The 12,735-nt window shown below is 43.4% G+C and overlaps 1 protein-coding gene across 4 annotated transcripts in view; it reads left to right on the top strand.

Annotated features, from left to right (window-relative positions):
• The window catches only part of ADAMTS17 (ADAM metallopeptidase with thrombospondin type 1 motif 17), a 149,140-nt gene that overhangs the window by 132,095 nt on the left and 4,310 nt on the right, over positions 1 to 12,735 (top strand). For all 4 annotated transcript variants that reach the window (XM_033920220.1, XM_033920221.1, XM_033920219.1 and 1 more), the window contains one exon: positions 6,093 to 6,245. In XM_033920220.1, coding sequence (XP_033776111.1) covers positions 6,093 to 6,245 — 153 coding nt within the window. The remainder of the gene's footprint in view (positions 1 to 6,092; positions 6,246 to 12,735) is intronic.

The raw sequence follows: 12,735 nt of genomic DNA, 5'->3' as shown, positions 1-12,735 counted from the left end.
ATGTTGAATTGTACTTCTGAATCTCTTCATAAAGGTGGTTCATAAACCCTAATGAATGAATAAATATAGATATACAACCACCCACAATAGGGAGGAATGAAGTTCAGAAATACACCAAACAGCAAAAACAACTGCATTCAATTGTGTTCGGCTTGATTTTGCAGTAAATGGAAGTTATATTTTGCAAATTAATTGGTATTTTTTAAACTGAGCTTCTCCGGAGTTTCAAAGGATTTTACAAGTGGTTTTTTTCTTATGCATTAGCTGGAGCCCAGGTTCCCTGACACGGCAGTCATTGCGCTGTGAAACGCTGGCCACCGTCAGAAGTACAAAGTGTATGGAGCTTGCATGCTGCCGATTTGAACAAAGATTTTAAAGTCGAAGATTATTTATAGTTTGGTTGAGGATTTTTTCATGCTGATGATTATAAGTGAACCACTGAAAAGAAGCCAGAAAGGAGCGCAGCTTTAAGCTTATGAGGCTTTTCCTCCTGTTTTATAGGTCTGCCAGTAAACTCCTTAGTTATCCGGCACTCATGGGGATTATTAGATGCCGGATAACTGTAGTTTCTGGTTGCTTGAGAGTTACTATAAACAGTTTTGTCTTCCTTCCCACCTCTACTTGTAGGTCCATCATCTGTTACTCCCTTCCCACCCTCCTTTCTGGCCTAGGTCACTTTCTCTCCCCCAATAGGTCCAGCATCCATCCATCCATCTCCCTTCCCCTGCCCTTCACCCTTCATCAAGTCTGCCCACTCAATTGACCCTCCCCCTACTGTCTTCTTGGAGATCCCACTCTGATGACCCCTCCCCTTAACTCTACCCTCCTAGAGATCCAACAAGTGCATCCCATTTATTCTTAAAATATGGTACGCTGCTGGCCTCGACCACCTGTACTGGAAGCTCATTCCAATGATCAACCACTCTTTCAGTGAAGAAATATTTTCTGATGTTGCCGTGAAACTTCCCACCCCTGATTTTCAGTGGATGCCCTCTTGTGGCCGAGGGTCCTTTAAGAAAGAAAAAGTCATCTTCCACCTCGATACAACCTGTGATATATTTAAATGTCTCAATCATGTCTCCCCAGGATATACATCAGGTTTCAGTTGGTATAAATCTTCGTGCCCAGAGTTGGGCATAGGTGCTGGAACATCCGTTACAGAATACCGTTCAGCGTTGATTTTTTTTTGTTTTTGTTGCCAAATTTTGAGCGCCACTTATCGAACCAGCTCTATGTGGAGTTCCACAAGGATCCCCACTATCACCCCTCCTCTTCAACGCCTCCCTATTTAACAGTATCACGGAATATCCTCAGTCTGGGGATGAAAACTGGGCAGAATTAAGATTTTTTTCCTGCTAGGGACAATATTCAGTCTGCTAACCAGAAAACTGGATAAAGTTAAGAGAGTAAAAAGAGCTGTCCTAGTTTTATCCAGTTTGTTGTTTTAATTTAATAGTTTATGGTTTTACGATTTGTACGATTGATTTAAAATGTCCCTGGTGTATGGTTTCTGTTCCTCATAAAAGCTGGCCTCTTTCTTTTAGACTGCCTCGTTATACTGTCCACAGAGTTCAGGATTTATCCCACTGTCAATCCTAGGAATTGTACCTTATAAAAACCCAGTAGTTGTGTCTTCCCTCTTTGCATTCCACCACCTTAGACAGAAAAACATACAAGATTCTCACTTCCTTCCCTCTAGTGCAGTGGTTCTGAACCCTGTTCTGGAGGACCACCAGCCAGTCAAGTTTTTGAGATAGCCCTAATGAGAGAGATTTGCATATAGTGGAAGTGACAGGCATGCAAATCTGCTCCCTGCTCTATCTAGTGCCACCTTTTTCCATGCCTGACAATAAAGCTCGGTCTAATCTAAGTAACAGAATTATTAGCATGGCTATTTCCCAAGCATCTGGACTTCTAGATCCTCTCCAGAGCCTGGTGGCCAGACCCAGCTATGCAAACGTCCTGTTTCCACTAGGACATCCAAGCTTTGAGCTGCTAACTAGGTGATGTCTGCAGAGAAAATAATCCCTTTGGCTCTGGTAGCACCAAATGTGAAATAGTCACGGTTGACGTGCTCGCAATATCACTTCACTTTTCAGAAGGAAGAGGAGAACTTCCGAAATGGGCTAGGAACAGATCCTGGAAACAGACAAAATACAATTACACTCTGACACAGAAATTTGGGGTGTAATTTGATTGTCATTCTCGTGTATATACGTATAACCTCATAAAAGACCAACTGGCATAAAAGTACGAGCTCTAACAGAATGGTGTGTATTTTACAAGTTGGAATGTACAGGTATGGAGGTTGGGCAAAGCTCATAAGTACACACGTGAAGGGCAGACCCGGAAATGACGTCAGAGGGAGAGCCGAGTCTGGCGCGAACAGCAGGTTGGAGATGCTGCTTGCGCTGGTGAAGAGTTGGAGGTAGTGGGAGGGAAGGCGTGCAGTTCGCGGCAAGGAGGAGTGGGAAGGAACAGAAGTGGGTAGAGGGGCCAGTGCCCGGGCCAGTCCGCACTCCCTGCTCCCCAATTATAATGCCACTGCATACAAATGATCAATTTAGGTACAGAGGTGGAAGTGACCGTGCCTGCAAGGTAGGTGCGACTTCTGCTGCTTCTGCTAGTATGTTATAAAACCAGATAGGCGCTAGCTGCTACTACTACTATGAATTATTTCTATAGCGCTACCAGACGTATGCAGCGCTGCAGAGTCACAAAGAAGGCAGTCCCTGCTCCAAAGAGCTTACAATCTAAACAGACAAATGGGATGTCATGGATACAATTAATCAGCTGGCTGAGATGGAGGGCAGAGGGGAGTTCAGAACAATCAAGCCATTGTGACATCACTGATGAGGCTGGCTCTTATTGGTGGAATGAGGCATTATGACATCACAATCTCAGTTCTGCTTCCCAAAGACTGAAACTCTTCACACTACTACTATGAATTATTTCTATAGCGCTATCAGACATACGCAGCACTGCACAGAGTCACAAAGAAGACAGTCCCTGCTCCAAAGAGCTTACAATCTAAACAGACAAGGCAGACCAAACAGGATTCCATGATACAGTTAAGGGGAACAGTTAATCTGCTGGCTAGGGTTATGGATTGAAGGCTATATCAGTCTGCTTTTATCTGGCCAATATTCAGCGCTATTTGGCCACCAAGAACAGCTCATGACTGGCCAAATAGCACATGGCAAGCTGTCCACTCATATTCAGCAGGAGAAAGCCAGCTATCTCCCTGTGAATATCCCGTTCTCCGGACTGGCCAGTAACCGACTCTTTCGCATGACAGGATTTGAAGAGCATTTCAGTGAACTGTTTGAGGGCTGCATTGGAAGACTTTGGGGGCCCCATGTGGCTTTGCGGCCATGCGTTGGAGACCACTGCAGCATGGCTATTCTTATGTTCTCTCTTTCTAATGGGCAGCTACCAAGGGCTTTAAAAAGGGCAGTGGCGTCTTGACCAGGACAAACTTGAAAGTCACCAGCCAATATCTTAACATCCCATTTCTGGGGAAAAATTTATAGAATAAACAGTCTGGCCCATATTCGGTAAACAGTGCCTTAAGTTAGACACCTAACTTAAGTTGAAAATGTCATTTAAAAAAGATTAAAAGCGATTTTTTAAAAAAATGTACTGGAGCCTACATCACAGCTATAGAGGTGCTTTTATGATGCCTAACGCCACTGTAGGTTGTGAGAAACTGAAAGCTAGCCACAGGTTTTAATGCCTGTTTGACAGATCTTCATACCACCTCTTGAGTGGAGAGGTCTCCTGGCTCTTTTAAGAAACTCTCCTTTCAGACCTCTCTGCCTTGCCCTTCTGCCTGGCACTTTCCTTTCTGTCTACTCTCCAGGAGAGACGGACAAAGACACCTCTTTAGCATGATTTCCTTCCCTTGATGATACTGCCATCTACTGGTGCCACCAAAGTTTACTTTAGTAAATGACAGCAGATAAAAGACCTGAATGGTCCATCCAGTCTGCCCAACAGTTACCACTCATTATAAAACTGAATCTCTTTTTTTCTTTGATATTACTGGCTGCTAGACCGTAGAAGTTCGCCCAGAACTACTGGAGTTGCTGTCAAAGCTCACTTCAGCCTATCCAAACCATCACGTCATTTGCGGGATGCAGGATAGGTTACTACTGGACCCACCAAAGCAGTTTACATTGTAAATAAAGTACATTTTCAGAACACAGCAAACACATTTCAATAGAAGATAAGTTTTGAAGCTCCTCCACTTTTAAATTGTGCAGACCCACAGGTAGAAGAAAAAGTTATTAAAACAAAAACACCTGACGTGGCCACTTTTTGCCTTCCAAAGGCCTCACTGTCCAATTCAAATCATACACATACCAGATATATCAAATCAAAAATAAATCTCAAATCATATATGAATCTACGTAAATTGTACATTCAGTACTTAAATGTCAGTCTAAATTGCATGTGCTGTATAAGAAAAACAACTTACAGAAACATATAAAGTCAGAATTCCAAATCTTAAATGAGGCCGTCTTGGGTGTTTTGTTTTAATAAACTTTTCTTCTGCCCGTGGTCTGCTCTATTCTGTTTGTGAATCTTCCTATGTGTACGAGGGCTTGTTGAGCCTCGGTTTTTCTTTCCAAGAAGTAGACATGGCAACACTGCTGGTTCTTGTGCGGCCCGTACATCGACTTTTCTCTGCGTGTACGCATTTGTTTCACCACCATATGCTTGCCGTAACATTTCAAGAGTTTCATTACCGCTCTTTCCAAGTTTAACGCAAAATTCAATCACACACTTCTGGCGTCCTCATCTGCCGTGACGAAACATGCAAAGTTCTTCCTCTCGCTGTGACCCAACAAAGAAGGCTACAGCCGACCAACCATAGGCTCAGAAATGTCAATGTATGAGCTTCGCAAGAACCAGCACAGCGTTGACACATCTGCTTCTCGGAAAAAAAAAACTGAGACAGTCTCATTACTTTTCAAACAGCTTTCGTAGATCACGACCTCTTTGTGATTTTACTGTACTTGTAGTGTGGAAATGGTGATTTCAGAAAGCTGCAGTTCACATGGAGATCCACACCACTTATAGATTTCAAGTTGTTTGTTTTTTTTTGGGGGGGTGGGGGAGAATGCCTGTATTCTCCAATGTACTATGGATAAAATTTCCTGTCAAGTTTGCACCAGGTGAGAGGCATGTGCAGATTTTTAAAAAATTTTGCCCATCCCCGCTGGAACTCAATTTCCCTGTCCTGTCCCGGCAAATTTTGTCGCTGTCCCTGCCCCATTCCTGTAAGCTCTGCCTTAACCGCACAAGCTTCAAACACATGATTTTAAAGTGTTTGAGGCTTGTGCAGATGAGGACGGAGCTTAGGCATTGGTGGAATGAGGCATTATGACATCTCAAAGCTGAGCTCTAGAATGTTGCTACTTAGGATTTGAAAGTGTTTGAGGCTTGTGCAGATGAGGAAGGAGCTTAGACATTGGTGGAATGAGGCATCATGACATCACAATCTAAGTTCTAGAATGTTGCTACTTAGGATTTGAAAGTGTTTGAGGCTTGTGCAGATGAGGACGGAGCTTAGGCATTGGTGGAATGAGGCATTATGACATCACAATCTGAGCTCTAGAATGTTGCTACTTAGGATGTGAAAGTGTCTGAGGCTTGTGCAGATGAGGACAGAGCTTAGGCATTGGCGGAATGAGGCATTATGACATCCCAAAGCTGAGCTCTAGAATGTTGCTACTTAGGATTTTAAAGTGTTTGAGGCTTGTGCAGATGAGGACGGAGCTTGCAGGAATGGAGCACGGACAGCAAAACAGCTCACGGGGACAGGACGAGGAGAAATATGTCCCCATGTCATTCTCTATTCAAAACCCTTAAATTGAAGCATCTAGGTTTTTTCAGTTCTTCTGGGAAGACAAAGCCAGCACTCCATCTCCTCTTTCCTAATTACTCATAAAAGCATGCCTCTGCTCACCACCATGTTCTTTAAGCACATTGATTGTGGTGTACTCCCTTCACATTCAGACAAACACAACTCCTCTGTGTCTTCGTAGCTTTCAATCTTAACGGCAGTACTTCTGTTTACATTGCAGTGTTCAACCAACTGTGGCCAGGGAACAAAGAGAAGGACTGTCACCTGTACAAATTCCCAAGGAAAATGCGATGTAGCCACCAGGCCACAAGAAGAAGAGGAATGTGTGGACCACTCGGAGTGCTATGAATGGAAAACAGGCGACTGGGCTAAGGTAACTCTCTGCCCAAAGGCTTCATTGGAAGCGGGTCTTCGGATGCCCAAGGGGTGTTGTAGCCTGCAATGCAGCTTGTCCTATTGCTTAGTGAGAGTGGGGGATGGGTCAGTTTGGGTTAAAGATGCTCACTGCTAGCAAAGAACTGATGGATTGAAAAGGTGCTGAAAGATTTTGAGAGTTCATTTAAGAGACCCCCGATTACCTGGGGAGAGGGCTTCGGGATCCCCACCAGCCACATCACGGCTGTGCCGCCGCTGGATAGGTTGAGTTTAAAGTGGGTGGGCCCGTGCCCACCTAGAACCACCCATGCTATATTACTGCTGTTCACTATGCATAATATGGGTTCAAATAGGCACAAATTACACCTTCAAAAATAGAGGAACGGGAGTAAATATAAACTATGAATCATCAACACAACCTCGGAGAATTCTGAAAACAAAAGATAAGGGAAAAGGCCTCCGAAGCCACGAGGTGCTCGTTCTGCACCGGGGCTATGGGAGAGAGCTGGATAGAGTTATGCTTCGATCATCACCCAGAAAACTCTTATTGCAAATGTGGTTTAAATCTAAATAAATAATTCAACAGTCTGTCAAGAAAAGAAAGCTTTAATGCTGCTGGTCTCGTCCGCTGCTTCTGTCTTGTTTTAAAATCTGAAATTATACTGCTGTAAGTTGCCGACGATGGCCAACGTTTCACAAAGTTACAATGGTTTCTTCAGGGCTCTTCTCCACACAAGCGACCGCAATGCATTTCTCTCATAGCCCCGGTGCAGAACGAGCACCTCGTGGTTTCGGAGGCCTTTTCCCTTATCTTTTGTTTTCAGAATTCTCTGAGGGTGAATTTTTGGCAAGACACTCAGCATATAACTGGAGGTTGTGTTGACGATTGCTAGTTAACAAAGGCACATACAACCCCCACCCTTAAAAACACCTTCTCAGTCAGCAGGTAAACTTAAGCCTATTTGCAGGGGTAAAACTGTTTCAACTGCAGAAGCATCTTTGAAAACTTCTCTTTAAAAGGATAGTTTCACAGGGATTTGGCCAAGTAACTAGTTATCCAGTGGATGAAAATGGTCGCGCTCACGTCGGCAGAAGTAAGCATGCACTTTCACAATGCACATGGTCATAGCTGGATTAAAAAGAGGTGATTCCGGTCATCCCCCAACCGTCTTCATACGGACAGCCATGGTTGTCCCTCCCACAGAATAAGCCAGTGTAAAGTACACAGGGACTTCTTTACCAAGCCACCTTGTGGGTCGTTTCAAAAGGAAAGCTCCTACCAAATTTCCCTTTAAAAACTGGCTCGCAAGGTCCACAGGTCAAAAGTGTGTCTGTACTTGCAAGAACATAGGCAGTGAAAATCACCCCCAAGTTTGCCCCCAGTGGGTCTAGTGACGTAAAATACATAATATCTGTGTGCATGTGTAATACAGTATCTTTGTGCATTCTGTTGTTGGTATGAGGGGTGTTCAATAATTTATCTACCTCGGTAGGAAAGAAAAGAGTTTTCTCAAAAATTGTTTTATGTTTCAATATAGTCCCCTGACAGCTCCATACACTTCATCCACTTTTCCAGCAATGACTTTAACCCCTTTGAAAAGAATTCTTCTGTTTGACCTTCAAATCAGGATGTCACAGCTTCCTTGACGTCTTCATCACTTGAAAACCGCTGTCCACGGAAAGATTTCTTCAAAATTCGGAACAGGAAATAATCTGAGGCAGCCAGGTCAGGACTGGAGAGTGGATGGTTCAGCTGCTGAAACCCACATTCTCCGATGGCAGCCTGGGATTGTCGTGATTTGTGCAATGGTGCATTGTCGTGAAGAAGCAGCATGCCTGCTGTGAGTTTTCCTCGTCTTTTCTCCTTGATTGACTCCTGCAAAGCGATCATTGTATTGGTGTTACTCTCCCTAGTTACGGTTGTCTTGTGTGGCATGAACTCCAGAAGCAAAAGTCCTTCATCATCCCAGAAGACAGTTACCATGACTTTGCCCGCAGATTTTTCCTTCTTGAACTTTTTTGGGGTGGGGGATGACTTGTGCTTCCACTGCATTGACTCCATTTTGGACTCAGGATCTCTGTAATAGACTGAAGTCTCATCTCCAGTCACCAAACGATGAAAAAAATTCACTTGGTCTTCACGCAGCATCTCCAAGTTCTCCTGACAGCACTGGAGCCTTGTTGCGTTCTGAAATGGCCCATTCAGTCCACCCATCTGCAGCATCCACTGGAAAAAAGCGATGGACGGAGCCAGTTAGCAAGCCATTGCCGAGTCTGAAGATCACGAGTCTACACTCCTGGCTGCATGTGCCTCTGTGTGTGGGACAGTGCTAAGAGACAGTGGGTTAGTAAGTCATTGCCCAGTCTATGCTCCTGGCTGCACATGTCTGTGGGAGAGTGCCTGGATCTCTCACTGTCTGGTATGAATGGCGGAAGAACCAAGAAGCAAAGGAGCTGGCTGAGGGTTCAGCTGCATCAGCTGCCAAAAGCACATCGGTAATCATTTGAAAAATTACCTCCAGCCACCTGCCCAGACCACAATCTCTGCCAGTTGGTCTCTAATCATTTTCTCAGGCTCACAGGTTATTCGACACAGGGGAATATTTAGAAGAAAAAATGTTTCATTTCTTAGAAGAATGGTTTTATGTGGAGAACTTTGATGCCAAAGACAGAGATGCAAACTGAATTGCGATGAAGGTATTAGCGATCTTTGTGCTCAGAAAGCGACGTCTTTTGGAAGGATTACATAATCCTCAAATTCCTCTGTATTTGTAAAAGGAAATGCCATAGTCCTGTAGGCTTGAAAGGAGGCAGTTTGTTCCTCTGAGGTCTTCCTTCATCTAAACTTAGGATGTAGAAACATTTCCAACACTAAATAAGTGCCAAGTATGGAAAATAAAAACAGTCCCATCCTAAGCACAGAAAGACATGATTGTGGACATTCATCTCTTTTTAATGTGACTCCCAGTCACAGTCTTGAATAATTTACTAAATTATCTGATTGTTTTTCAGTATTCACAAGTCTCATTATTCCATATGGGCTCCTATCAGATGGAGGAAGATGAGCAAACTTGAATCTGACACAGCTTGAAATCTTTGAGTTAGTCTATTTACGTCTTTGAGTTGCTCTATCTAGGCCCTATATGTAAAATGCTTAGAAATGCTGATAAGCATTATAATCAAAGTTTAAATAAAACTTGATCAGAAAACCCAAGTCCATGTTTGATTAGCCTCTTGAACCCTCATAGACACCTCACCTTATGTTGACATATTTCAGTGCTCCTGAACTGATTGGCCTAGGCAAGGTGCTTAAGACTTTAAGACATAGCATAGTCTGGCTCTCTCCATGGTCGCCTTAAAATATAGGTAGACAACAAGTAGGCATCTTTTCAACCAAATGATCAAGTACACCTGGGTAGGGTTACCATATTTAAAACAAGAATATCCCAGACACATGACCCCGCCTAATTCTGTCCCAGCCCCGACTGGTTCTGCCTCTAGGCCCGCCCAGTTCTGCCCTCCAGCCCCACCCCCAGAAAGCCTCCTCTCTTTGCAATGAGCTCCGGCCATGTCTGGAGGGCTTGGAGTATGCACGGATGCCTGTGACATCATCTGAACATGCTCAGAGGCTCTCCAGATGTGGCCGGAGCTTGAAGGGGCTTTCCAAAACCCGGACAAATGCCAGGTTTTGGAAAGTCTATCTGGGAGCCCAGACAGTCCTCTAAAAAGATGTCTAGTAACCCTACATTTGGGTTTTACTTCTAATGAAAGCAATGGAGAGAAAACCCAGATGTCTCAATCCGTCCTTCTTTTTCTGGAGTCATTGGGTAACCTATTTACCAGGAGATCCTAAGTGTTTATACCAGTGTCCTTTAGATAACGCTAAAGGTGAAGAGATCAGACCTCAAAATGGAAAATTTCTCTCTCTCCTCTCTTACTATAATAAATCAGTGTATTAAAAGTCTAAAAAATGATTTATGAGACATTTCTGACTACACTTATCAGCTGTCATGAGCTAGAAGTGAAACTTATGACAAGCAAAAAAAACAAGCAAAGATCCAGTTCTTCTGCCTGACAACATCTGTTATGATATTATAAAATGATGAAGCATATAGAATTCTCAAGAATATTATTTAGCAAGAATATATCATGTGCTAAAAGGGCACAGGGGCAAGGCTTGGAATTGCTGATATGGTAGATTGAAAGGGCATATGCGGGAAAAGGATAGGTTTTCTGGTAAACAGGACATCTACTGCATTTCTTTGAAGGGGTGAATGAATATGTGGATAAACGTAAACCGGTTGATAGTCTATATGGATTTTCAAAAGGCATTTGACAAAGTACCTTATGAAAGACTTCTGAGGAAATTAGAAAGTCATGTGATAGGAGGTAATGTCCTTCTATGGATTAAGAACTGGTTGAAAGACAGAAAATAGAGAGTAGGTTTAAATCAGTGGTCTCAAACTCGCGGCCCGCCAGGTCCTATTTTGAGGCCCTCTATATTTTTATCATAATCACAAAAGTAAAATAAAACAGCTATAAATGACAATATTATTATTAAGACTTCGCCAAAAGGAAAGATTTATAAACTATAAAGAGTTTGACCTCATGCAAAATTTACATTTCTTTAATAAGACATTAACTATATTTTTCTGAGGCCCTCCAAGGACCTACAAATCCAAAATGTGGCCCTGCAAAGGGTTTGAGTTTGAGACCACTGGTTTAAATGGTCAATATTCTCAATGGAGAAGGGTAAGCAGTGGGGTTCCCCAGGGGTCTGTGCTGGGACCGCTGCTTTTTAACATATTTATCAATGATCTAGAGATGGGAATAACTAGTGAGATAATTAAATTTGCTGATGACACAAAGTTGTTCAAAGTTGTTAAATCTCAAGAGGATTGTGAAAAATTGCAAGACCATGTGAGACTGGGACACTAGGCAAGAAAATGGCAGATGACATTTAATGTAAGTGCAAAGTGATGTATGTGGGAAAGAGGAACCCGAACCATAGCTACATTGTGCAGGGTTCCAAGTTAGGATTCACTGCCAAGGAAAAGGATGTGTTGAAACCCTCAGCTCAATGTGCGACTAAGAAAGCAAATAGAATGTTAGGAATTATCAGGAAAGGAATGGAAAATGTTATAATGCCCGTCTATTACTCCATGATATGGCTACACCTCGAATACTGTGTGCAATTCTGGTCACCGCATCTCTAAAAAGATTTAGCAGAATTAGAAAAGGTACAGAGAAGGGCGAGGAAATTGATAAAAGGTTTGGGACGACTTCCCTATGAGGAAAGGCTAAAGCGACTAGGGCTCTTGAGCTTGGAGAAGAGGCGGCTCAGGGGTGAACATAAGAACATAAGAATTGCCATCTCCGGATCAGACCCATGGTCCATCGAGTCCGGCGATCCGCACACGCGGAGGCCCAGTCAGGTATACACCTGATTGTTCTAATCACCCATATCCCTCTATGCCTCTCATAAGGAGATGTGCATCTAATTTGCCTTTGAATCCTAGCACAGTGGATTCCTTAATAACCTCCTGTGGAAGAGCATTCCATGCGTCCACCACTCGCTGCGTAAAGCAGAACTTCCTGACATTTGTCCTGGACTTGTCACCCCTTAGCTTCAAACCATGTCCTCTTGTCCGTGTCACATTGGACAATGTAAATAATTTGTTTTTCTGCTCTATTTTATCGATGTCTTTCAGTATTTTGAACGTCTCTATCATGTCCCCTCGCAGCCTCCTCTTCTCAAGGGAGAACAATCCTAGTTTCTTGAGTCGTTCCTCATATTCCAATTTCTCCATACCTCTTATTAGTTTCGTTGCTCGTCTCTGCACCCTCTCCAGCAGTTTTATATCCTTCTTTAGGTTGGGAGACCAATGTTGTACACAGTATTCCAAGTGTGGTCTGACCATCGCTCTATAAAGCGGCATTATGACTTTCTCCGATCTACTTGTGATTCCTTTCTTTATCATGCCCAACATTCTGTTTGCTTTCTTTGCCGCTGCCGCACATTGTGCCGACGGCTTCAGGGTCCTATCTATCAGTACACCCAGGTCCTTTTCTTGTTCGCTCTTACCCAGAGTTGCTCCTGACATTCTATACTCGTGTTCCTTATTCTTACTACCTAAATGCATTACTTTGCATTTCTCCACGTTGAACTTCATCTGCCATTGCTCTGCCCATTTCTCTAGCTGATACAAGTCGCTCTGGAGTTCCTCGCTATCTTCCTGCGATCTGATTTCCCGGCATAGCTTTGTGTCGTCTGCAAACTTAATGATCTCACTGGATATTCCGCCTTCCAGGTCATTGATATATATATTAAATAGAATCGGCCCAAGTACCGAGCCCTGGGGCACACCACTAGTCACTTTCTCCCAGTCTGAGAACTTCCCATTTATGCCCACTCTCTGCTTCCTGTTTTCCAGCCATTTGCCTATCCACCTTTGTATATCTCCCTCTATTCCATGGCTTTGTAGTTT

The sequence above is a fragment of the Geotrypetes seraphini genome, chromosome 14 (assembly GCF_902459505.1).
Source record: "Geotrypetes seraphini chromosome 14, aGeoSer1.1, whole genome shotgun sequence".
NCBI classification, from domain to species: domain Eukaryota; kingdom Metazoa; phylum Chordata; class Amphibia; order Gymnophiona; family Dermophiidae; genus Geotrypetes; species Geotrypetes seraphini.
Note: the sequence above shows the minus strand (reverse complement) of the source record. Positions and strands in the feature narration are given on the sequence as shown.